General features: G+C 39.0%; 1 protein-coding gene across 10 annotated transcripts in view; it reads right to left on the bottom strand.

Annotated features, from left to right (window-relative positions):
• The window catches only part of LOC124211531 (uncharacterized protein DDB_G0287625), a 183,185-nt gene that overhangs the window by 46,880 nt on the left and 112,609 nt on the right, over positions 1-23,696 (bottom strand). For all 10 annotated transcript variants that reach the window (XR_011176305.1, XR_011176304.1, XM_069133263.1 and 7 more), the window contains 7 exons: positions 6,920-7,086; positions 5,249-5,429; positions 3,975-4,104; positions 2,411-3,371; positions 1,631-1,939; positions 778-1,541; positions 319-657 (listed from right to left, as the gene is read on the bottom strand). Coding sequence is in view for 8 of the 10 variants with exons in the window: in XM_069133263.1 (XP_068989364.1) it covers positions 319-657; positions 778-1,541; positions 1,631-1,939; positions 2,411-3,371; positions 3,975-4,104; positions 5,249-5,429; positions 6,920-7,086 (2,851 nt within the window). In the remaining 2 variants the exon portion in view is untranslated. The remainder of the gene's footprint in view (positions 1-318; positions 658-777; positions 1,542-1,630; positions 1,940-2,410; positions 3,372-3,974; positions 4,105-5,248; positions 5,430-6,919; positions 7,087-23,696) is intronic.

Here is a 23,696-nt window from a genome sequence, read left to right as displayed (position 1 = left end):
GTACGATAAATCGGAATTTCAATTTCATCATAAATAACTATGACGGTATAATAAATTTTACGAAAATTTGCGACATCTGTCACGTTTATTAGATTCAATATTACCCACGCTGAAGAATATGATTGTTATCACAAAAAATTAATAATTTTGATAGATTTGGTGAAGAAAATCAATCGGTGTATAAATTTTCGAAAAACTATGTCGGATTCGGTATTCGGTTTATAACTTCGATCTCCCGCGAACTTCCAGACCTTGTATAATCGATCCGCGTGAATTTTTCACGACCGTAATAATCGCCGCGTTGAAATCGTGACTCACCTCTCTCCTCGATCCGCTACCGGCGGCAGTGCGTCTTCCTCTGGAGAATCCGGCGTCCATTGACCTGGTATTAAGGGACGAGACGTGGCCATCCTTAGCATCGATTGCGGCGCGATGAGGAGGAACTCTGGGTCGATAGTCGACCGTTTTGGTACCGTGGCTCTTGGCCTTGTTGATGTTGTTGTTGCTGCTGTTGCTGCTGCTACCGTTTCCGAGAGTTTTGCTGGACTTGGTTGTCACCGAGACGCCGACACCGACACCCACGTCGGAGCTCTCCTCGTCGGCTTCCTCGACCGGAGACGGAGGAAGCGGCGGAAATTCGAGAACTTCGACGCTGACCTGCGTGTCGAGGAAGAATTGATATGCAACATACGGGCGAGGAGGACGAAGGTTTAGGTGCTTCGAGGGTGAAAACATAATAATAATAAATATAAGTAACGAGTTGTAATAAAATCTTACCTGAAATTCAGGATTCTTGGAATCCTCGAGTATGGCGTCTATCACGTTCTCGATTTGTTTCTGATCGTTACCATTCTGCCTGATCCGTCTTCCGGCACTGTAAACATCGCTGCCATTTGTTTTTCGACGATCGAACTCCGCAGCTTCCGACGAGCTAGTCTTCGACGTCTCGGAATCGGAACTATTCTGTTTCCTCGGTCTATTATCGAAGGGATTGTCGATGACTTTCTTATCATCGTTACTGCTCTCGTAGCTGTTACGCTTCGAATTAGATTTAGTGTCTGAAGAAGCGGCGGCGTTTCTTCGCCTCTTTTCATACGACTCGCTGTTCCTAACATTTTCAATTTCCTTTATAGCATCGCTAACTTTTTCCAACTGTCTTCTATTCTCGTTCAGCGCCTTCTTCACTATCTGATCCTCAATAAGTAGATTCACCGGTATTTTGGCGTCCATACTTTTCGACATCGATATCGCGGATGCCGGACCGTTGCACCGTTGATCTGTTTCCAACGCGTCCAGGGTAACCAGAACGGGTCTGATTTCACCACCGAAATTACCGACGCCCAATGATTTCTTCTTAATCTCCGATTTATCCTTGTCCGATATATCGGACGACGTCTCCTCCTCCTCTACGGTCATTTCCAATTGTGCCCGACTTCCCGACTCGTTATTTATCACCGGCAATGAGACGACCCTAACTAATTCCGGGGGTAACGGCGGTGTGAAATCCGGCGGCGGTTCGTCCAGTCCTTCCAGTCTTCCTTCTATGAATAATGAAACAACAATGAACGTTAATAAAAAGGAGAAAAAGGGGCAAACAATGATCACGATGATAAAAATGCTCGGTAAGTACCCTTAAGGAGACTCTTGATGTTGTCGAAGGTACTGGAGTATCTTTTTGCGTCAGGAAGCCGAGCCTCCTCGCAGTTATCAAATGACAGACTCTTCGTTTTTGTCGGTGTTTTGGGCAAGAGTTTTCGTTCCTTTTTACGACCTCGTCTAATAACGTAAGTACCATTTTTGGTAAGATCCTGCGGGCGTATTTGATCGAGATCGTTTGTCGAAGAGTCGGAATACGGTGATACCAAATCATCCTCAGTCGCTGACAGCGGTGGGTCAGGCCAGTCGTCAAAATCACGCATTTTAGAAGCGGATCCGACGCCTGAAGCAAAGAAACTTCCGGTAAAGAACAAAGAATAAATAGCTGAGAAAAACACCAACGTTAATAAACAAAAAATACACCTAATGCATATCACGGAGCGCGAGGGCATAGAGTTTATCATAAATGAACATTTATGCGCAAAGTTTTCATACAACAATAATATTTTCGCTGGAAATTTTTTAAAACGTATAATCAAAATTGGCAAATACGTGTTAAAAATCGAATATTGCAAGTAATGAAACATGATATGTACCCAAATTACAGAATAAAATCAATTCCATTTGCAAATCTAAGTGATAGGTTGTTTCCCTTTGCCTTGAGGAGTGCGATAAAATGAGCGATAAAATTCAACGTCAACAGAGGCAATAAATAAGAGAGGACATCGCGGGAAGTATGTAGTAATAAATAAATAAATAAATTGAAGGTAACCATTTGACGAATGAAAGTGTGTAGAATCACGGTTTTACGTACTGGAGACGTCGCTGCTTTTTCTTCGTCTTCTACCAACGACCTTAGTGCTCCCCGGAGCGTAAAGAGGATCATCTTCGAGTGAGACCTCCCACGCGATGGAGTGTCTCTTACCGATCGGAGGTGGCGGTGGTAAAAGTTCCTCGAGCGAATCGTCGGAGAAATGTTCCTCCTCTGACTGAGTTCTAAAGTCGGTAGAATTCCTTGTCGAGAAGTCAGAGTTCCTTGTTGAGAACATGTCCGAGTATCTCTCCTGATCCGAGCATCGGTCCGATGTCCGTCCCGAGAACCTCTCGTCGCCGGCCGATTCGGCCCTTGGCAGGGAGAATGAGAAGTCCAAATTCCTAATGGAAAACGGATCCGACGTAGGTACGGACGCGTGATCGTTCGAACTTACGCTGGCAACGGCTATAGAGAAGTCGGAGTGAAACCGTTCGTTGGACGTCGAATTGGCGCGTGAAAAATCTGAGGAATCACAATTCGCCCTGACCGAGAACCTCTCTATGCTTACGGAACTTGATCTGGGTATCGAGGATCTCTCGGACTCCGAGTTCCTCGAAAATCTTCCCTCGCTCGAGTCCGAGTTGTTCCTGCGTCTCGCCTCGCTTTCCGATCTGTTCCGGTTCATCAGAAGTCTGTCCTCGACGCTGCTGGATTTCACTATCTCGTTTTGTCGTTGTTTCCGCAACATCGACGCCCGGTCCTTGTCCTGACTACCGTGGTGGATGTTGTGCCGATTGTTCGTCAGCTGCTGGTTCAGAACCTCCTCCGACGATCGACGCCTCACTTCCCGGTGCTTTTCTATCGCCCCGGGATTCGTCCGCGGTGGTATCCAGTTGAAGGACACTTTTCCGTCGTACGGAAGACTGGCGAATTTACTCGGCGGACTCGGCGGTTCCGCAAGACGAAACGGCTCCGCGATACCGTTTTCCCATCCGTATGGCCGCTGGTGACGAGTCTTTGGCTGAAAATATATCAAAATTCAAATACCGAGTGAAATTTCATTCTGAAATGATCCTTTCGCAAGGACGTACAACGAGGAAAACGTTGGAACTGCAGAAAAAGTTGCGGTAAAGTGATGTGAAAGAAAACTAGTACTGGGACCGGTACCTGGTATAAGGATAAACCAAGTCAAAATTTGACATTAAATTTTCGTCAAATTCGACATTTCCAAAGAATCAAACTTGCACCTAAACACTCTAAACCGCAATCACATGGCTAACGAGAATATTCAAATTTCAAACTAATGGTAGCCGGTTCGTATTCTCGAAGAGCGAGTAACTAAAAGGAATTAAGATCTCAAGCTCAAGGTATTTGTTCAATGGATGTGATGATCACTGTTATTATTCACTCCAACGACAAGAGAGAGACAGAGAGAGAGAGAGAGAGGGAGAGATCAAAATGCTCGGCAAATGTTTGAACGATTCAAGATGTGATTTCTGCAGTGGAGATACGGCTTCAGGATTCGAAGGTACGAATTTGGCGAGGGCGTGATGATGATGACGATGATAGTCCTGCGGATTGAAGAGATTGTTTTAGGAGAGATTTGCATGCATTTACTACATACCAGAGTAGTTTGCGTCGTAGCAACGTGTCCGTGCCGTTTGTGATCTTCCATGGCAGCCATCCATTGTTGTCTTCCGTTCTTCCGGGAAGACGACTGCGAGTTCCTCTTTGCCGAGTTACTCGGTGAAACCCTGGGGGCATGGAAATACCGCGCGCGGCATGAAAATCTAGCTAGGTATGCGTCAAAAAAAAAAAATTTAAGAAAGGGAAAGGGGCCGGGGAAGAAAAATCCTTTGAAATGTGTAAAGCAACATCCGCGACACACCCGAGTCTAGGAAGAAATAAAAAATAAACTCTTTTGACGTGACGCGTCGTACTTCGTTAAAATAATGACAAGTAGATAGTTATGTACAGGCAAGAAGAAGAAAAACAATATATTCATTGATTGTATTATGTATTAACATCCTGTATAACATGTTATAAAACATTGATTATTATTGAGTTTAACAATACAAACAGTTTCTTTTTAAATTTTCAGGAAAGATTATTCAAGTGAATAAACGTTACATGCCTACCCGCTTCCAAATATAGAATTTCGTTCGAGCGAAAAACTTATCAGAAGGATATAAGAGAGCAAAGTTTTCGGTCGCTATAAATACACGATGAGAAATATAATCGAAGTAGAAATTATCGGGATATCAAAGTTTCGTCGGATGAACATCCCCTTCACGCGTCAAAATTTTTTGCAGAGTCGATACGACGCTGACGTTCAAGTTTTCTGGTACATAAGAAATCGATGAGCTTTGGATTAATAATTGATGGATTACGGCATCACGGTATCTCTACTATACGCGGTGGTTTTGTGTATGAATAATCCAACATCCTCGAAACTCGAGTAACCGCAGACGCACGCTTTTCCCGGCAGAGAGACAATCAATACCCTGAAACTTATACAGAAGCAGAATATGTATCGCAAAATTTCATGCGGCAAGGAATAATTTGTTCCGATTCAACACCGCGAAGTGGTAGAAAAAAGTTACCCAGACTCGTTCTATCGGTGTTATAATATCGCAAGCGAGTAACTAGCATCGAATATTATTTACAAGTCACGATTCTGTGATCTGACAATGAAAGAGCATTCGACAAAAGCACGATTTCGTCTCTGCCAAATTTACACCGTTCGCATGTAAATCTCGTGTAAAAAAGAAAAGTGCTCCCGGCAGCGTCTCTTTTGCGTAATTGAAATAAGGAAATAACGAAAGGGGACACTTCCGATGGACTTGACTCTCGGCGTTTAAAGTGGAAAGAGGATCGAGCAGCAGAATTTGAACTTACATCGGAAGTAGAGTCGATATGAGACGTTCAGCTTCCTCCGGTGGTGGAGGAAATTCGGAAACGAACGATTCCCCGTTGTCCTGTGGTTCAGGGCAGTCCGGAACCGGACGCAGTGCTACAAGTGCCATTTTCGCCTTTCGTCCATTCATACTCATGTACCCGTCGTCCTCGGACTGATGCCCTGTTTCCATAGGTATACAATCCGGTTACAATTAATATATAGGTTAACTAGAGAAATTTCTCTAATAACACATTATTATTACTATTATTATTATTATATATAATCGCATTGCGTTTAACGTGCTGTTGGAGATAATTCTTCACGGAGTCGTGATTACAAGCAAGCAATTATAAAGCATACGTAGGTATATGTTTTACACACTAATTCGCAAGCCCGAGGAAAGACAATTTTTTTTACTTTTTTTTTTTTTTTTGTTCTAGAAGAGCTCGAAACAGTTTTTTCTTTGCAATATCGACTGAATGTTGACGACTTTTCTTTTCTTTCCAATTTATCTCATCGTCAGTGAAAATGAAAACTTCCAAGAAGATCTTGAAAAACAAACCGTGAGGAAAAAAAAAAAATTCATTTTAGACTAAATGTAATTATGCATCAAGATCTATTATAAACCAGGCAAACATACCATTGAAATGATTTTGCACAACAATTTGAAATTTGTTTTCAACAATAATGGTGTAGCAACAAAACGTTAGAAGTGAGTTCTTTTCCTGAAATATCACATTGTTCACATCGCGTTTAGAGAAAAGAAGAATGTGGTAGATTTGGAATACAAGACTGTCAAGGGTAAGGCAAGAATTTTTCATTTTCCGATAGCTTCTGATCTTAGAGCAGTAAAATCTTTATCATGTACCGGATCTACGGTGGTTATCGTTGTAATTATTATAAATCGTTCACCTCGATGTGTCGTATTGACATTAATAAATACAACGATATGACAGATCCTTCTCAATTCTCTCTCGTATTTATAAAGTCTTAGTGGAATAAATAAATTATTTACGATCAAACTTACACGTATAATATGAAAAGTATTCGTTCCAGGTTAATCGCAGAGAGAGAAAGACAGGGAGGGAGAAAAAGACAGACAGTGAAATAAAGCCAAAGTACTACTTGAGAATATGCATAAAAATTTCTCCATCATTCGTTGCGAGTTGTTGCGTTATTTTCGACACCCTTCGAATATTCATGGTATCGCACGTTTTCCAATGTACACCCTTCTACGTGAATAATTTCATATCAAAAAGTATGAAGTACCAATTCAAGATTCGATACATACAAGCTGACCTTGTTCGCGCGAATGTGGAATGGTAAAAGAAAGGTAAAAAACTAGAGAGAAAAAAAAAAAATGTTGAAGTAATTAAAATCAGGCGGAAAAAGATATTACGAATGAGGCTGGAGTTACTAACATTCACGTAACGATACGTCAGGATAAAAAAAAACAAAAATTTATTGGGTAATTTTAGGATGACTCTCAAGGAGTTGGCCTTTCCGAATCAGTGTATAACATATTTTGTTTACAATGATTGGCTAAATTTTGGAAAATCACAAAGGTGGAAATAAGCGATTTTTTCAAAACATGCATCGTTACGCTAACTTCATCCTCACTATTATGAAATACTAAGTTAAATTTTACAACAAATGTTAAAATGTCGAACCTAGAGATGGGCTTTCGTCGTCTGGTGTGAGGCCGATACTCGGTTCTGTGCTGCTTCCACAATTTCCTCCACCGCTCCCGGCGCCTCCGTCGCCCTCGGCCTCGTTCTCGTCGTACTCTGAGAGTACCTTGTCCAGCAGTTCAATCGACCGTTGAACATCGTCACCTCTGGAACAAACGCATTGTTCAATTCTATAGAGATTGCGGTACGATACTCCTCGTCCGAAACCGGCACGTCGTGAATAAAAGACACTCCCGCCTTCTCCAAAAATGCATCGAGCGCAGCAAACGTAACGAAAAAAAAAAAGAAAAGAAGAAGAAGGAACGAAAACAATAAAATGAACCGAAGGAGAATCTAATCGGGGAAAAAAGGAACAAGCCAAATATAGCAAAAAAGTGAATCGTGGGTCGAAAGCTCGCATATCGTAAAAGGGAATCAATCCGTAGAAGGTTCATTTTTATTTCCGTATTTTCTATTCCCGATGCTTCACAGGATCAAAGGAAGTAGCATGGGCATTAAATCGAGCGTGCATGGAAACCAATCGCGACTACTTTCTTTTATACCTTACAGGTAACGTCTTCTCACAGACACGCTTGTATATAAATACAGCTACGTTGTATATACATATGTGCATAGCTACGTTGATATACACATATCGTATACCTTGTGCCAAAGCCGAGACGTGTATTTGAACATCACGTAGAAAATCAATCCTGTAACCCATCAAATATCAATACGACCCTATACTCAATTCGAAGATCAATAGTTCGGTATTGGTTTTTTCCTACTGCCGCTGCAGATTCAATTTCTTCCGGATTATAACCGAAATATCAGATTACAAACAGATGGTGGGAATCCGGGTATAACCTACCTATGATATATACCCGGCAGCAGGTAAGGGATAATGAATATGATACGATTTTGGTGATCAAATTATCAGCGAAAATCAATTTGGTACCGGACGAGATAATACAATTTTTTACCAATTTCTAAATTCTTATAATCATAACGAGGATTAAGTACATTCCTTTTTCAACAAAAAATACCATTTTTTCAATTCATCCTTTAATAATAATAACAATAATTTCACAGGGTAGATTGAAATGCCCGGGAATGAGACTGAATTCGGTAGAGACATTTCAAAGCCGTAAGTATTTCATAATTTGATAAAAATCGTCGCCAGCCTAACTAACAATACACTGAAAAAAATTTCATTTGTTATAGTAACTAGAAAAATTCGGTAAGACAGGTATCGGTAAAAAAACTGTTTGAATATTGTTGGAATTAGGAAAAACGAGGTACGCCTAACCATTTTGCGCTATCGTCGATCCTTTTTTGGTAATTGCAAAGCAAAATCAATTTCTTCGGTTTACTCTACTTTTTTAGTTAAACAAGGCTTTAAGGTGAATTTATTCTTGCACAAGCATTAAATTTTCGCAAAAGTTACAAGAAAATATAGCAACAGTGATCGTAACGAGAAAGAATAGCAAGGGATACTAGACTTTCCGGTAACAGTTAGAAAACTAATCTTCATTTTCTGTCTAGAACAATATTTTTCGATTGTGGTAAAAATTGAAAATAGTCAAGGACTAAGCGGTAACCGGAACTAAAAATTTCTCTCAGTGTAAGACGGGGTCGCTCGAAACTTTACAATGAGCAAAAAGCAACAAATTAGAAACGGTGCTGACCACGTTTAATATCTTCGTGACCGTGAAGTCTTGTATAATTTCTATATTATACCAAGCGCGTTTTGATATTATCGTTACTATACTTACCATACACAGCTAGGTCAATATCAACGACAAATTCAACATCGCTTATTTTCATTTGTTTATTTTATTTGTCAACCTTGGTAGAATCTGGGTTAGTCCGCGGTGCTTGCCTAGCGTTAAGAAAACGTCACGTTACGCGACGAAAACTCTGCGAGGTGGAGAATTTTCAGCTTCCATCATCGGTGCGGTAAGACAACTGGAAAGGAAACTTGCTCACCCATTTTCAAACACGCTTATAACGCATACTTACGCGATCCTCCTTTAAACGGGTATCGATAATCGAATCGCTATCGACAATATTTCCCCAACGTGATCTCGATTTTCGCACAAGTCGGCTACACGGGATGCAGACCCGGGATTATCGCCTCATGCGTGTATTCCTCGTGACAATCTACGACTGGAACGTTTTAACAGGTTGAAGCTGGTAACGTTATCGTAACGAAATTTTGGGAAAAAAAATAACTATTTTCTTAATTTTACAACGATTGTAAAGGAACTAAAATTTCGAAATACGAGTGTGGTTTGGTTTATTACGATTTACCAAATTTCCGACAATTCCAAAATCACGAAACAACGATTTTTCCTCATCATGAATCGTTACGGTAATATTTCTAACTTCAATATGATAACGTTTTTATTACTTACTTTCCTCGCTCTGTTCTAAGCCAACAGCTGCTTAACGTATTGGCCAATTTCAAACGTCTATAATTCGCAAACGACAAATTTTTAATGAGAAATAAAAAAACGTTCCAGTTGCAGATATCGCGATAAATACCCTACCCTTGGGTAGCCTATGGAGTGACCCCACGTATAATTACAAATTCCGATACTTAGGATTGTTTATAAAATCACGAAAGGATCGAATTAAAGGTCGGTAAATGAGCGAATGAACGACGCTTTATAACGAGTTACAGTTACGAGAGGAACCCGTATTCGGTTTGCTTGATGGCCTGCCAGTCGGCATAGCGTGTTTTAGTCACGAGAGAATAAAATAAAGACGAAGAAAGAGTAAAAAAATAAAATAAAAAATATAAAGAAGAAGAAAACTCTGCTGCATGCCTCGAGGGTAATGATTAGCTCGCATCAAACTTCTTTTCTTCGTCTCGTCAGGTATAACTCGTCGGGTAAACGGCAGCGCAATAAGTACATACATATATGCATACATATATATATATATATATATATATATATATATATATATATATATATATATATGTACACACACACACACACACACACACACACACACAAAAACTGTTCCCATAATAGTCTCGGCTCTCATCGCCGGGATGAAAAGCTGCATCTTTTTGACCGAGGAAATCGACTAATCAACTGATAAGCTGATCTCTATTCCCGGGATTATATTTAGGTACCTACGTTATATGTACATAAGTATACAATATACATACATATAAATATATTCCTAACCATTTGCATTCTACGAATGAAACGTGCAAACGTCGGAATAATTTCCGTTCCAAATGGAATTGAGTCGCTGATTGGTAAGATTGCGTGGACGTGTGTATGTCAGACTGTTTTAAATTAATTTTCAATTAGTATCAATTAGGCAGTTGAATTAACAGAATACGTTTCTTGACTTTTGCACACGATTTAAATTTACTTGAAATTACTTGCCTTCTCATCTTCTCATCTCTGTAATATTACGAATATTTCCGTACAAATGATATCAAAATTTCACCGCGTAAATTGGAAGAAAAAACGAGAGAGAGAGAGAGAGAGAGAGGGAGAGAGGGAGAGAGAGAGAGAGAGAGAGAGAGAGAGAGAGAGAGAGAGAGAGAGAGAGAGAGAGAGAGAGAGAGAGAGAGAGAGAGAGAGAAAGTAAATATAAATCATTCAGCGCAGAAATGAAAATGTAAGAAAAAATCTGGAATGTATCGACAAACAAACACTGGTTTTTTTATTCTTCTTTCTCCTTTTTCTTTCAAACATTGAATTTCGCACTGGCAACTTTAAAAAATAAGTCGGTATTCCGTAATGAGAAAAAATAAAAAATAAAAAAATAAACAATCTCCGACTCCCATTATTATATCCTAATTACAGATCCTTGCGTAGGAAGCACTTGAGAAATAACTGTTACATCATACAAGTACAAGACAATAATATTCTTCCGGTGAGATTCAGTCACTGTTACACAGTTATGTCCGACGTACGCATACACGGTGTGTTGCAATAATTTCGCTGAATCGAGGCGCGTCTATACATGCTTATATATATATATATTATATATATATATTTTTTTTTTTCTTGGGTTAATTTTAGATTCAATATAAAATCGGATGCATATAGAATACGCTCGGAGGCACAGCGTTCACTATCTTCTTCGTGCATGTAGGACGTGGGATAGGCGAATATATATTATACATATATGCATACGCGCATGCTGGAATTAGATTTTAGCGGAGCTTTTACCGGGTCAGTTCAATTCATCAAATATCGGACGTATCCATCCCTCTATCCCAGTTCATCGGAGTTTCGCACGAATTGGGTCGTCGCCACTTCTGTTACCACCTCGAAACTATATATGCCGGAAATTGAGTTATAGTATATCGATCCTGATCAACGCCGAATACGTGTGCAGGTATACACTGTTAGAAATATTTGACTAAAAAAAATGTTTCAGTAGATCGATTTTATATTTGTGGTATTTTTTTTTTTTTTTTACACTTCTGTCAGTGAGTACGACGCAAATTTTTTCATTTTTAACAAACAACATGTCATATCAATATTTAATTTCTAGTATTTACTTAATAATATATGTAAAAAATTTTAAAAACGCTTCAAACGGAAAAATTTTAGCGTACTTGCCGGGGAACTTCGACCGGTTAATTATTTATAAATACTGAGATTGATTTTGAAGAGGACAATTTTTTTCTGGACCAGGCCCACAATGGCCGAATTTTCTTTCTATTCTTTTTCAGTACTTGTAATTTTTTTCATCGACTAAAAAATTGTTTAAACGGTCTGAAAATTTCCCAAAAGTTCTCGAAACTTTTATTTTTCACTTGGAACATTTCTAGACCGGTTTCATAATGATGAATGTATATGTACATCGTTTGCATATATATATATATATATATATATATATATATATATATATACATATATAGGTAACGCATACCGTATGCTTTTAATGACATGCGCCGTTCGCAAGGCAACCGATTCAACTGTGCATACACATGTATAACGCGTTTTCGGAAAGCTAATCGTGTAAATATAAACCGTTGACTCATTCTACGTTTTTTTCTCCCCCCCCCCTTCCTATTTTTCTTCTTCGATTTTTTTTTTCTTTCCTTTAAAGACACAGGCCGCATTAGCGCAGATATAAATATAGGGTATGACGCAATGAGCACGAATCTATGATGTGAGTAGTTTTTTGGTACCGTTGATAGTGCAATCGCACGATCGCGTCGCGGAAAAATACTACCCGAGTAAGTACAAGAGACCTTAGTTACGTGGTAAAAGAAGATAGAAAAAAAAAAGTTTCTCTACTATCTTTCGCTGATCGCTCTCTCGTGTCTCCGAATGATCAACCTCTCAAAATAATATACCTTTTTCTTTTCTTCGACGATAGCAACGATACGTTGCAACGGCACGAATTTCCGCACTGCGAGCCAACGATACCTGGTTATAATTACTCGCGTATCGTAAATTATAGGAAATAAAAATAAATTGCGGTATCTCTTTCTGTAAAAAAAAAAAGTAAAATAAAAACAAAAAAAAAAAAAGATTCTTAGTCACGATCAACGTTTCACGCTTATAGTTTTCAAATTCGTAAAGCTTGAAATCTCGGAATCTGGTATTGGAAGCAACGGTTGCTGGTTTGCATGCAGTTGTTCCGCTGAAAATTCGTGTGAAATTTCACGTCTCCGCGGGCGCACTTGAATCTCGAGTGTCAGACGTAAGGTAAATTTGGGTGAGTACCCAACCGGTCGTATCTATATGGTTCACAGAAGCTAATTGGACAAGGACAAATTGGCACGTTGTTTATACCGATGTGGAGAGATGGCCTTAATTTCACACCCCTGTTCCGGGGGGGCGGGTTTGAAGTTCCGAATTTGAAAAGTTCCGGAGGGGAATAACCCCGAATTATTTGATGGCGAAACTTGAAGTAAAGATATCAAACGTTGAAGAAACGACAATGTTTCGAATGGTCGGAAAAACCGACGGTTCAAAGATGATTCATTAAAGTTTGATTTCTTTATTTTAACTTTCGGTAGCGAAAAATTCGGAATTTCGTGCTTTCCCAACTTTTCACATTGGTAATTTCAACCCCACCTCCTGCTCTGCCGGGTTAACTCGATTCAAACGATAAAAGTGACGCGAGTATTACAAGGTATTGTAAATATATAGGAGGTGCGATAGCATGTGACAATAGTGACAACAATAACAATAACAATAGAACTACACATACATTCATACGACGCCTCTCGCGCATACAGTTTGTTTAAAGATGAGCGAGAAGAGAAAAAAAAATTTTTCACAACGACGAAAGAGAGAGTTTCCGCGATATTTAATCCGCGTTTTTGTAAATATATTTTGATAAATTACCCAGCGACTTTACTTTACGCGTACGACTAACGGGGGACAAAAGTTGTATGGAAACTCGGTGTGCAGGTTCCGTTTCTTTATACTCTGCAGCAGCTTTCTTCACGCTGCCGTCCGTGATGCGGAAGAAGAAGGTCGCCACTGTGCATGGTAGGGTATATAGTGGTATACAGGTATGTAGAAGAAGCAGCTCGGCGGCTTGGAAGCCTGCAACAATTTTCTTCTACTTCTTCTTCTTCTTCTTCTTCTTCGAGAGTTTTCCCGCGAAGATTTTTTGGCAGAAAAAAAAGGGGGGCGGGGGGGGAGAGGGACGGTGATTTATCATAAAATAAACTTTTCCCACGCCGCCTCTGCATCGGGTGGGGGTATGAAATCAGAAAAACCGAAAATCAGAATGGCCAGAATTCCGAATTTAATAAACTCGAATAACAAATATGAGGGAACAGATACTGTCAGACATTTCAAGTCCCGAATTGCGCCCAATAAAAAGCTGCAGTTTAACTAAAATGTATTTAGCAGAGGGTTCTATTATCCGAACCCACTTACTTCAGAAAACGTTGATCCAAGAATTCAGAGATGCGGAATTTAATAACGTACAGAGTCAATATTCTAGAGAATGAATTTGTAGAATGTTTCATATTCTCAAATGTCCAAATATTATAAAAATAAAAGTTAGAGCTTGATCGTGCTAGAAACGGCGGAAAACAGATATCCAGAATGTAGAAGGGTCATTATTCAGAATCGTACAATTTGGAAAGATCGGTATTCCGAAAGTAACCGTATGGATGGCTTAACACCAGAATTTCACATTCCGAGTCTATCCAACTAATCTATTTTGACTTGTAAAATGTTTTACATACAGAATCAAACAAATTTTGCAATATTTTTGTCTCATTAAATACCGCATCTCCGTAACGAGATCATCGTCGAAAAAATTACACGGACGAAAAAAAGAAACCAAAAAAAAAAAAATATATTTCAATTAAATTTCGTGAATTAACGGAGACAACTCGACTCTGTTCTCTGTACTTCAAGTTCAAATTTTCCTCGATTACGATTAATCGATGCTCATGTACATTGTGCATGTATAACAATGTGATTAAGATCGTCGTTAAGATTGAAATTATCTCATAGGTACAGAGTACGTGTCTCTAATTATATCCCGCCTCTCGACGCCAATAGCCAAGTAACGTACGAATGTCTGTGTCGTTATAATCAACGACTCGCGTATCTTGTACGCCGCAGACGCTAGGCTCGGATGCCTTTTACACGGGACAAGATAATAGAGTGTCTCAATTCACGGTTCACCCGGGCGCTTCCTACGGAAACAATACGAAGAAAGGATAGCGATAAGTCGAGTACGTTATACCTGCCGCACAATAGCCGTTACAACAAGGATCATTATTCGTAGTGCGGATACGGGGAGAGAATGAAAGAAAATGAAAGGAAAAGTAAGGCGAGATTGAAAAGATATTTTGCACCTTCTCACCCTGGTACAAATTCGTTCGAAAGCTTGAAAGAAATCGAGAAAAATCATCGACGATCGAAAGAGACACCTTGACTCTTCTACGCCGAGAGAACGTTTGTGCGAATAAAGAGTGCGATGAAAATGTAAAGATGTATCAAAGTTTGAAACTAAGGAAAACTAGATAAAAGTCATAATTGTTCGTACAGTTTTATCCAAGTTTGATATTGCCACGTTAGAATTTATCAAAACGATACGCAAAAAATTAGTACAGTGAATATGCGATACCATGATTCTTCGTTTGGTAAATTGATCGTAGAAAAAAAAAAAAAAAATGATATTCTCCTTAATAAATTTGAGAAAATATTATTATTTCAATAACGAGCACGGTGCATAATCGAAAAATTGACACGGTGCAACATCAACCGTTAGAGAAACTAGAAATTGAAGTCTGTGTAAGTCTCGGGTTCTTCGTACTCGCGGATTCTCTTCGAGTAAAATAATGCAGGGAAATTCTTGAAAAAAAAAAAAAAAAAAAAATGCAATTAAAAATATTTTCAACGTCAGTCACAACATATTAAACTTCGATGCATTTCTACCGTTTATTCCGTTGTCGGTATACCCAATTCCATTCCTGCACTATCGTCGATGCGATAAATAATCGAGACGTCTCCTCTCTCCGTGCGCGATTGCATCGATATTTCTTCGTTACTCCCCCGTCGAATGGCTAACTTAAGTGAGGAATATTAGTCTCTGTCCGTCCGAATCTCGCCCCGGGATCTTAGTTTGCTGCTTGCAGTTTGGCCGGCGCTTTTGGCAGGCCGTGCGGGAACTCGGGACGGCGGTATGCTTGTCGGTGCAATTTCGCAAGGTGGATGGATAGGGAACCCTTATCATCAGCGGCATTGTTTACCCACTCATTGAGACGCGCTAGCTGGCAATGCCGTTTTGTAATCAGATCATACACCATCGGTGAAACGAAGAGACGAGAAGATGGGAAGAGAGGGGGGAAGGGAAGGTTTCGTTCGTTCGCCAATTCTAGTTCGAAGCTAGTTAGCAGAGCTGCTGCCTCCCAAGCCTTGCTTCCGCATTTCGTCATTGTGCGTTTGACTAGCGCATTGCCTTTGCAGAGTGTCCCCCAATGTTTGTTCACTCTTTGGAACATGACGCGAGCTTTTCTCCTCTCCTCTCTCCTCGTCGCGCCACCGATCCATCCTGGTTGAATGAAAATTGGTTTAACGAAGCTCCGGGAAGATAATTACCCATCCACACATCTCGATTCGTTAGAAATTCATTCGCGCAGTCCCAACTTTCTATTTCCGTAACGTTGTATGAGGTGGAAAATTTATCTGTACACTTCGCATCTTGTCGAGGGTGTTCAAAGCTTTATTATAAAACACTGCGCGATGCCAGACTAATGAAAATGATCATTTTTCTTCGACATAATATATATAATATATATATATATATATAGATACGTATTCTTCCCACCCCGATTTGGGTGTAAGTTTAACGAATCATCTTATATATCGTAGCCCATCGCCCCTCTTAACTCGGTGAAGAATTTATGTATAAAGATCGTGAAAAGATCAAGACAAGAAGATTGCGTAACGTTGCCAACTTTTCGCCTTACGCATCCTGAAAGATAAAAGAGCAGGGGGGAGGCTTTATTAACGCTCTCCGATTTTCAGCGTTGCGAATTCATCTCCGCCCTCGACGCTCGAACCAGTTATTCGGTAAATCATTTCAGAGCAGACAAATGTAAATAAACGCAAATAAGATACGGATAAATAAATTGACGAATACAGACAAACGAGAGAGTAAAGTTTCCTTCTTTTCACATTAGGCGCGTCACACCCAACTCGTTGCACATTGTATACGTATATATATATATATACATATTATACATAGATATTGTATTTACAGTCGATATTCCGTTTAAAACAAGAATTCTTTCAAAGTTAAACGTTGCAAGAAAAAGAATAAGTTCGAGAGATATTTACGAGGCATTTCAATTTTTTTTTTTTTTTTACAAACTTTTCCAATATTTTTATACTGCCAGTATGAATTCTTGGCATCGGTATCTTTTATTCTCCGAATCGGAAGTATGAATAATTTTTACAGGCGCTATAAAACGAGGAGAATTTTTACATTTCTTGCGATCGTATCGAATAAAAATTAAACATCTGAAATAGAATCTTACCAGGTATAATATATATATATATATATAATTATGTTTAATTATATATATAACAAAGATCGATATTTAGATCCGGTTAAACGCCAAGTTTTCAACAAGTTTGATAAAAGAAAAAATCCTTTTGAATAGTCGATAAGTTCGGGAACGTTGTTATATAGCAAAAGAACGAGTGGCGTGGAACCCTTCATTTTCCCCAATAAGAAAAATGGTATTCCTCTCGACCCTGAGTCAACTTACGATGCTGCAACTCTTTTCGAGCAGATAGTGGAAATTCATTTTCTTTCTTACTTTTGCAGACGCGTCAAAACAATCAAACAATTTCCCCCCGAACAGAGAGAATAGAATGAAGCAGCGTGGGTAAGAAAAGGGAAGAAAACAAAAATAAACCGTGAAGGAAAGAAAGACAGGCGGAATGATTTGGTCCAGAGCCAAGCCAATTTCATTTTTGAAATAGATAAGAAATATTTACAACAAGTATATATATATAGCGACGTATATACATATATTACATATATATATATATATATATATATATACATGAGTGCCGGGAACGAAGAAGCGGAGGTTAGGTAAAGAGAGAAAGAGAGAGAGAAAGAGAGAGAGTGAAAAGAGGGACAAGAATAATAGGAGGGCGACGAGGGAGACAAACAGTATGAACAATTCCAGGAGGAATCTTCGAACTAAAAGTTTACCGAGGCCTCTCCCTTTCTTTCCATCTCACTCGTTTTCGGGGCTATTTGCAAGTCATAGTTTTGAAACTTGTACCACGGTCATAAAAGCTGAGGGTAAATTTTATTAATTAAATATGATACCTACACCAGGGCAAAAACTCCTCTCCCTTATCTATCTATCTATCTCTCTCTCACTCCCCTTATATTATACTATACATCAGACGCACCCGTATATAATATCCACGGTGGGTATTATTATACGCGAAAAGTTATTAAGAAAGTTTTCCTCCCCCCTCCCCCCCCCTAAGTTCATTCGTTGACGATACGCGATTATAAAAACAGAACGTTCGAATCCGACCCTCGAGCTGCACGCTCATCTCTCCCATACTCGTCGGGGCAAATTCTTCGATGCTGAGAATAATTCGTCCGAAAGATAATAATAAAATTTCTCCGCCTCCACCCCGTTCGGTTGCAAGAAAGAAAAAAAAAATAAATAAAAAATTCTTTTACCACGCCCCATCTTATTCTTCTTCACACATGATTATCAAATTGAGCAGGGAAAAAAAAAAAACAAAAAATTCCATTTCTTTCTACTATAACCGCGACTTTTTCTCGTATTGTTTAATCATCACGATTACAAGGGTGTTAAATTCCGTCGTCGTTCATTACCGTCAATCCGATTATCTTACAAATCAATTCCTTGCTGGTAAAGCAACAAGAACAAAAAAAAAAAAAAAACAAAGACACACGAAGATTATTCAAATACATACGCGAAAAGAAACTAAGCAATTTGTTAACACACTTTCATATTACAACGCTTCTTTAATATCATAATGCATATTACGAGCAAACGAAGATGAAACTTGAATTACCGGAGGATTTAGGAAAGCCGAGTTTATTTATCGAGGGTTGCACGCAGCAGGGAAAGCAGGAGAGCCGAGAAATGACGAAGCTGGGATTTGGATTGCTTCTTTTCATCGCTTATACAAATCTGATCTCCCATTCCTACCTCTATATTCCTATTCAATTTTCACGAGTTTACAGATAATCCGCGGGTGAAGAAAAAAAAAAAAAGAAAAAAGTTTATCGCGGGCCAAAGGATATATTTCATATAAATACCGTATACCTACGCGCGTGTGTGTGTGTGTGCGTGTGTGTATAGGTATACAGCTTTATATACACGTGTCATTACGTATTAGAGCGTTGAAGAGCAGCCGAAGGTTTTCAATGTAAATTCCTCCTCTCATCTCGCGCGCTTCGCTATCTCTTCAGGCTTTTGGTTCGTTAACTACGAACCATACGGGCTCGTTTGTATAAAGGTGAAATTTGTAACAAACACCCCTTCATTATAGTATCTATACCTATAACACATAACGTTGTGTGTATCTTTGATACTTTGATTCGCAGTGTCAAAATTCTACAAACGTATACGTTTGTAGAGATGAATCTTTAATTTTGTTTTTTTTTTTAGCGATCGTAAATTATTCGTTTCGTTCCGTAACTGTAAAGTAACGAATTATTGAACACAATTTTTTTTTATCGTGTCGCACGATATTGATTTTTCGTTTATATATCCAATTAAATAAACGTTCGGTTATACATTTACACGAAAAAAATGAGAAAACAATCCCTCTTGGAAGAAGCTTAAATGTTTTATTTTTACAAGTTACGTTATGTCAAGCGATCAAACAATATGAAAATTGGTCACGTGTTCGATTACATCGTGCAACGCAGGTATAACCGCATTTTAAATCCACATTCTTTCGACGATACTCACAATTATAATAGAATCATAGCGTGGGAGCAGAGTTTCGTAAAATGGGGCAAAAACTGAGAAGTAAATCGAATCAAGAAACGACTAAAGCGAAGTGGCAGCCGTGAAGCGGAGTAAAAAGTTTCATCGAAAGGTAAAACGTTGCGAGGTCCTTTTCCTCGATGGATAAAGGTCGACCAACCGAGCTTCAGTCTCATCCCAGTTCGTTCGGCTCGATTCTAAGATGACGGTTGTTCAATCTTATAAGCCGAGTAATGGATTTTCTCTGCTAATACCGGTATCAACGTAAATTAATATTAAAATGACTATACCGTCATTGCCTTGATTGTAATCACGGTAATTATTATGCTTGACAATTACTCGGTGTGTAGTTAATTGGAGAAAGAATTAATAAACATCTGAATACGAAATTAAAACAAGGCGTAGTACAGAGATTGTAAAAAGCGTTTCGAAAAGATCGCTGGGGAATTTGGTATTAACAATATTCGCAGCGATAGATTAACGTGAATAAGAAACGAGAAAAATTTCTGAATTCCGGTACTGCTGGTTTGCAGGCTGTGAGGAGCTCGTTAAACGATATAAATTTTTTATTTTTTTTTCTACCAAAATACCGTTAATGATTCAGATTGCTGTGCCGCGCTTAGCTCCAACCGTACATACATGAATTTAAGCATATTCAAAACCGTGTTGAAAAAAAAAATCATCACCGGTTTTCAAATCACCGCTAAAGCCGAAGTGAAGCTGACGGGAGGAAAAAAAGACGAAGAAAAAAAAAACTCTTTCGTATATTCGGATTTTAATTGGCATCTGTACGTGCTTATCTACGAGGTTGTTACCCGAGACTGCAATCGAGTAACGGAGAGAGAATGAAAAAAAAAAAAAACATAGTTTGCGATTTGCGATATGCTGCGGCAATCACATCTTATGTGATTTCACCGATATCGTCAATCTAAAGACGAATAATAAAAATCTCAAGTCTTCTTTGTAATTGTGTATTTACCTATTTATACATACGTTGAAACTTGTCTGTACATATACAGGATTTAAGAAAAATTTATATATTTCGATAAAAGTGTGAAGAAAAATCGAGTGCGCTTTCCAAGTATAACACGCATCAACCGTCAGCGTCGAAATACGGAATAATAGTGAAAGACAGGTGAAAAGAGTAAGTGAAAGGGGGATGGAAAGGCTGAAGGGTATAAGATTTTCTCAAGTCGTTGCTGGGGCGGTGGAGTTATACGCAATGTGTGTTGTGTGAAAGAATTCGCGATAACTCTAGAAGAGCTTTTCGACCTATAAGAGTGTAAAAGTGCAAAAGCAAAGTCGAACGAACCAACCAGGGTAGGTGGAAGAGAGGCGATAACAAAGTGAAAAAGACGAGACGTGATCGTTACTTCGACTATAAATTTCGACAATGTTTAAAAAAAAAACCAGTTTAGGCAACACAATTTCCGTATTTTTTTTTCTTTTCCAAGTATACGCGTAGCGACAAAATCCTCCCAAGAAAAACGAAACAAAAAAAAAAAAAAAGAAAAATTAATCACCCGACAAAGTTCAGTCAGAGTTCGGTGAACACAAGCATCCGGGAAACCGTGTCAGGGTCGTTCGGATCCTGTGTCCAGGGTTTTCGATCGCGCCCAACGGCGGTTGCGTGGTTATTAAGGTACGTGCGGTGAAGGACGCAAAGCTGCAAGGACCATGTGGAGGATGGCAGGCAGGCGGCAAGGAAGGAAGGAAGGAGGGAAGGAAGGAAGGAAGGAAGGAAGGACGGGATGAAACCAGGAACTGGGTCACGCTCAGCCAAATTCAAATTCATTGCAGTCGGGACCGCTGCTTGTCACGCCGCGACGTCCATGAGAGGAGAGGAGAGGAGAGGAGAGGAGGGCGCAGTTTAGGTTGGCGTGAAAGTGCACCATACCGAATTACGCGCGGAAACCAATTAACACTCGGCACAGTCGGCTATTTTAGATCCGTGTGTTGAAATACTGGGACAAAAAATGTGCACGGTGTGACATCCGATGCATCCTACACCTGCTTCACGGTGTGCAAGAACAGGAGGGTGACTTTCGGGGTTTCCGATGGGAAACTTTTTCAAGGGTTCCGTTCCTGCCTTTGTCCGACATGAGACCGAGTCTGTTGTTCTTTTTCCTTCTGTCGTGCAAGGAGAGAAAAAGCGAAAGAAAGCGAGAGAGAGAGAGAAAGAATTTTCAACTTACACAGCAAATTCGAGCCGCTCTTCAGGCGCACATCGAGTTTCAACTTTTAAGGTCACGCTTGGTCTGCAACCCGATGCTTGAACGCACTCAAACCGAGTGTATCAACTGGACCGTACTAGTTGAAAAAAAAAAAAAACGAGTCCGTTTTTCTTACACTATCGCAACGTCGAACGATTAATTTTCTTTTTTCACTCTCGACAACTAGGTCAATGGTTTTGACTATGTTATGGTTTTAGACTAGTGTCCCCCCGTACTCTCTAATTGGTAGATTTGATACTCCGTGTTCATAGTACAAGACCGAAGAAGAAACTATATCTACCTACACGTATACTTCGGTCAAAGTTTTTGATCTCTCTTCTGAAGAAAAAAAAAAAAAAAAAAACAACTTTGTATTACATTATTGTTATTATTATTATTATTATTATTTCGACGTCGAAACTTTTGCCTCGTATTATCCGAACGGCGTCTGATTCGCCCTCTAACCGACATAGTTAACATTCCTACGCACACACACCCTCGATGCTTCCTTCCTTCGTAAAAAGGAGGGGGAAACTAACTTCTCAAACTGAAAACACTTCCGCAATTCTAGGGTCAATCCTTATTTTTATTTTCTTTTTTCTTTTTTTTTTTTGCTTCCTTTTCCTACTCGGATAGATTAGATATATATATATATATATATATACATGCTCTTTATGATAAGACGCGCGCTGATCGTGAGCCACAATTTGAAAAGAAGTTAACGATTGAAAATTATTCGTCGTGATCGGTCAGTTTCTCATACGTGATATTTTGATTCGACAGACTCGTTCTGAACCACAATTTATTTTCATACGACGCGCGATGGAAAATATTCGTTCAATTTTCCATCCATACATATTATCTCGATCTGTCAATCGCTAGTTTACATTTATAAATAAAGGTACTTCTTTAATAATCATTGGACAACAGTTAGAAATCAGTTACTTTTTTTTTTTTTTTTAAACAAACAGCAATTTGCGATTGAAACTCGTTATCCATCAAACCATTATTTCTCTACAACCGTTGACTTCTGTAAACCTAAAAATAAAAACAATAACATTTTATGGAGCAGATAAAATACATTTTCGGCAAACAATTTACCCGTCTGACTATACGGTATGTATTTTGTAACATAGGATATGAAAATGTCCTGTTAGTTGCCAGCGCCGAAATCCCCTTTCGGACAATTTATCGTGTGGCCTAAATTCGCCCGCGGCACGATCGAGCGACGGTTTACAAATTGATTTTCGTTAAAAAGAAGCATAACAACAAGCATCTAGGCGTATATACGTTACAGACTATACACAGTAACACTGATATCGCATGAAAGTAAAGTACATTAGCGCCGCAAAACTGGGCTAGATTCCCATCTGCACGAGGCGTGTCTATTACGGACTACGTCTGCGGTTTTATACAAACATCTATGTATATCCATGTATATATGTACATATATATGTACACATGTTTATATACCTCTATATATTGGTATGTTCGAAGTTAAGATCGTCAGCGTGGAAAAAAGTCATCTTTTGCATCGCGAAAAAAAAAAAAAATATTCAATATTTATTGTTAATTGGAAACTTCTCGTCGAATGACCAAATAATTATTGCTGGTAATTGCTGGAAAAACAAAAAGAAAACAAACCTCGTGCTATAAAATTTAGGTTCACCGTTGCAATTTCGTTCTGCGTAATTAATATGCGTAAGAAAAAATACCATTGCAATTGCGATCGACAACAACTCTAAATGAGAATATATTTAAAAGCGATATTTTGAAAATTAATTAGACAGGAGTGCGTACGGTATAGCAGAAAAAGAATAATAAAGGGGGAAGAAAAACGAAAAACCAAAACGGTCAAGAGGTGCTTTTCATTACACGTTTTTTGTTCCAACAAAAATTTCATTCCTCCAGATTTCGTTCCTCGTACATGAATACATATATATATGTATATATGTATATACACACGCACGTTTATACATGTTTCATACACGATGAAATGGTATGAATTTTCGTGTATAAAAAGGCTCTAAGGAAGGCGCGTCATTCATAGTCGAGGGTCGGCGATGGCAAAAAAAAAGGAGAGAAGGTATATAAA

This window comes from Neodiprion pinetum, chromosome 2 (genome assembly GCF_021155775.2).
Source record: "Neodiprion pinetum isolate iyNeoPine1 chromosome 2, iyNeoPine1.2, whole genome shotgun sequence".
NCBI lineage: Eukaryota > Metazoa > Arthropoda > Insecta > Hymenoptera > Diprionidae > Neodiprion > Neodiprion pinetum.
The sequence above is the reverse complement of the archived record's forward strand: the minus strand, read 5'-3'. Positions and strand labels throughout refer to the sequence as shown.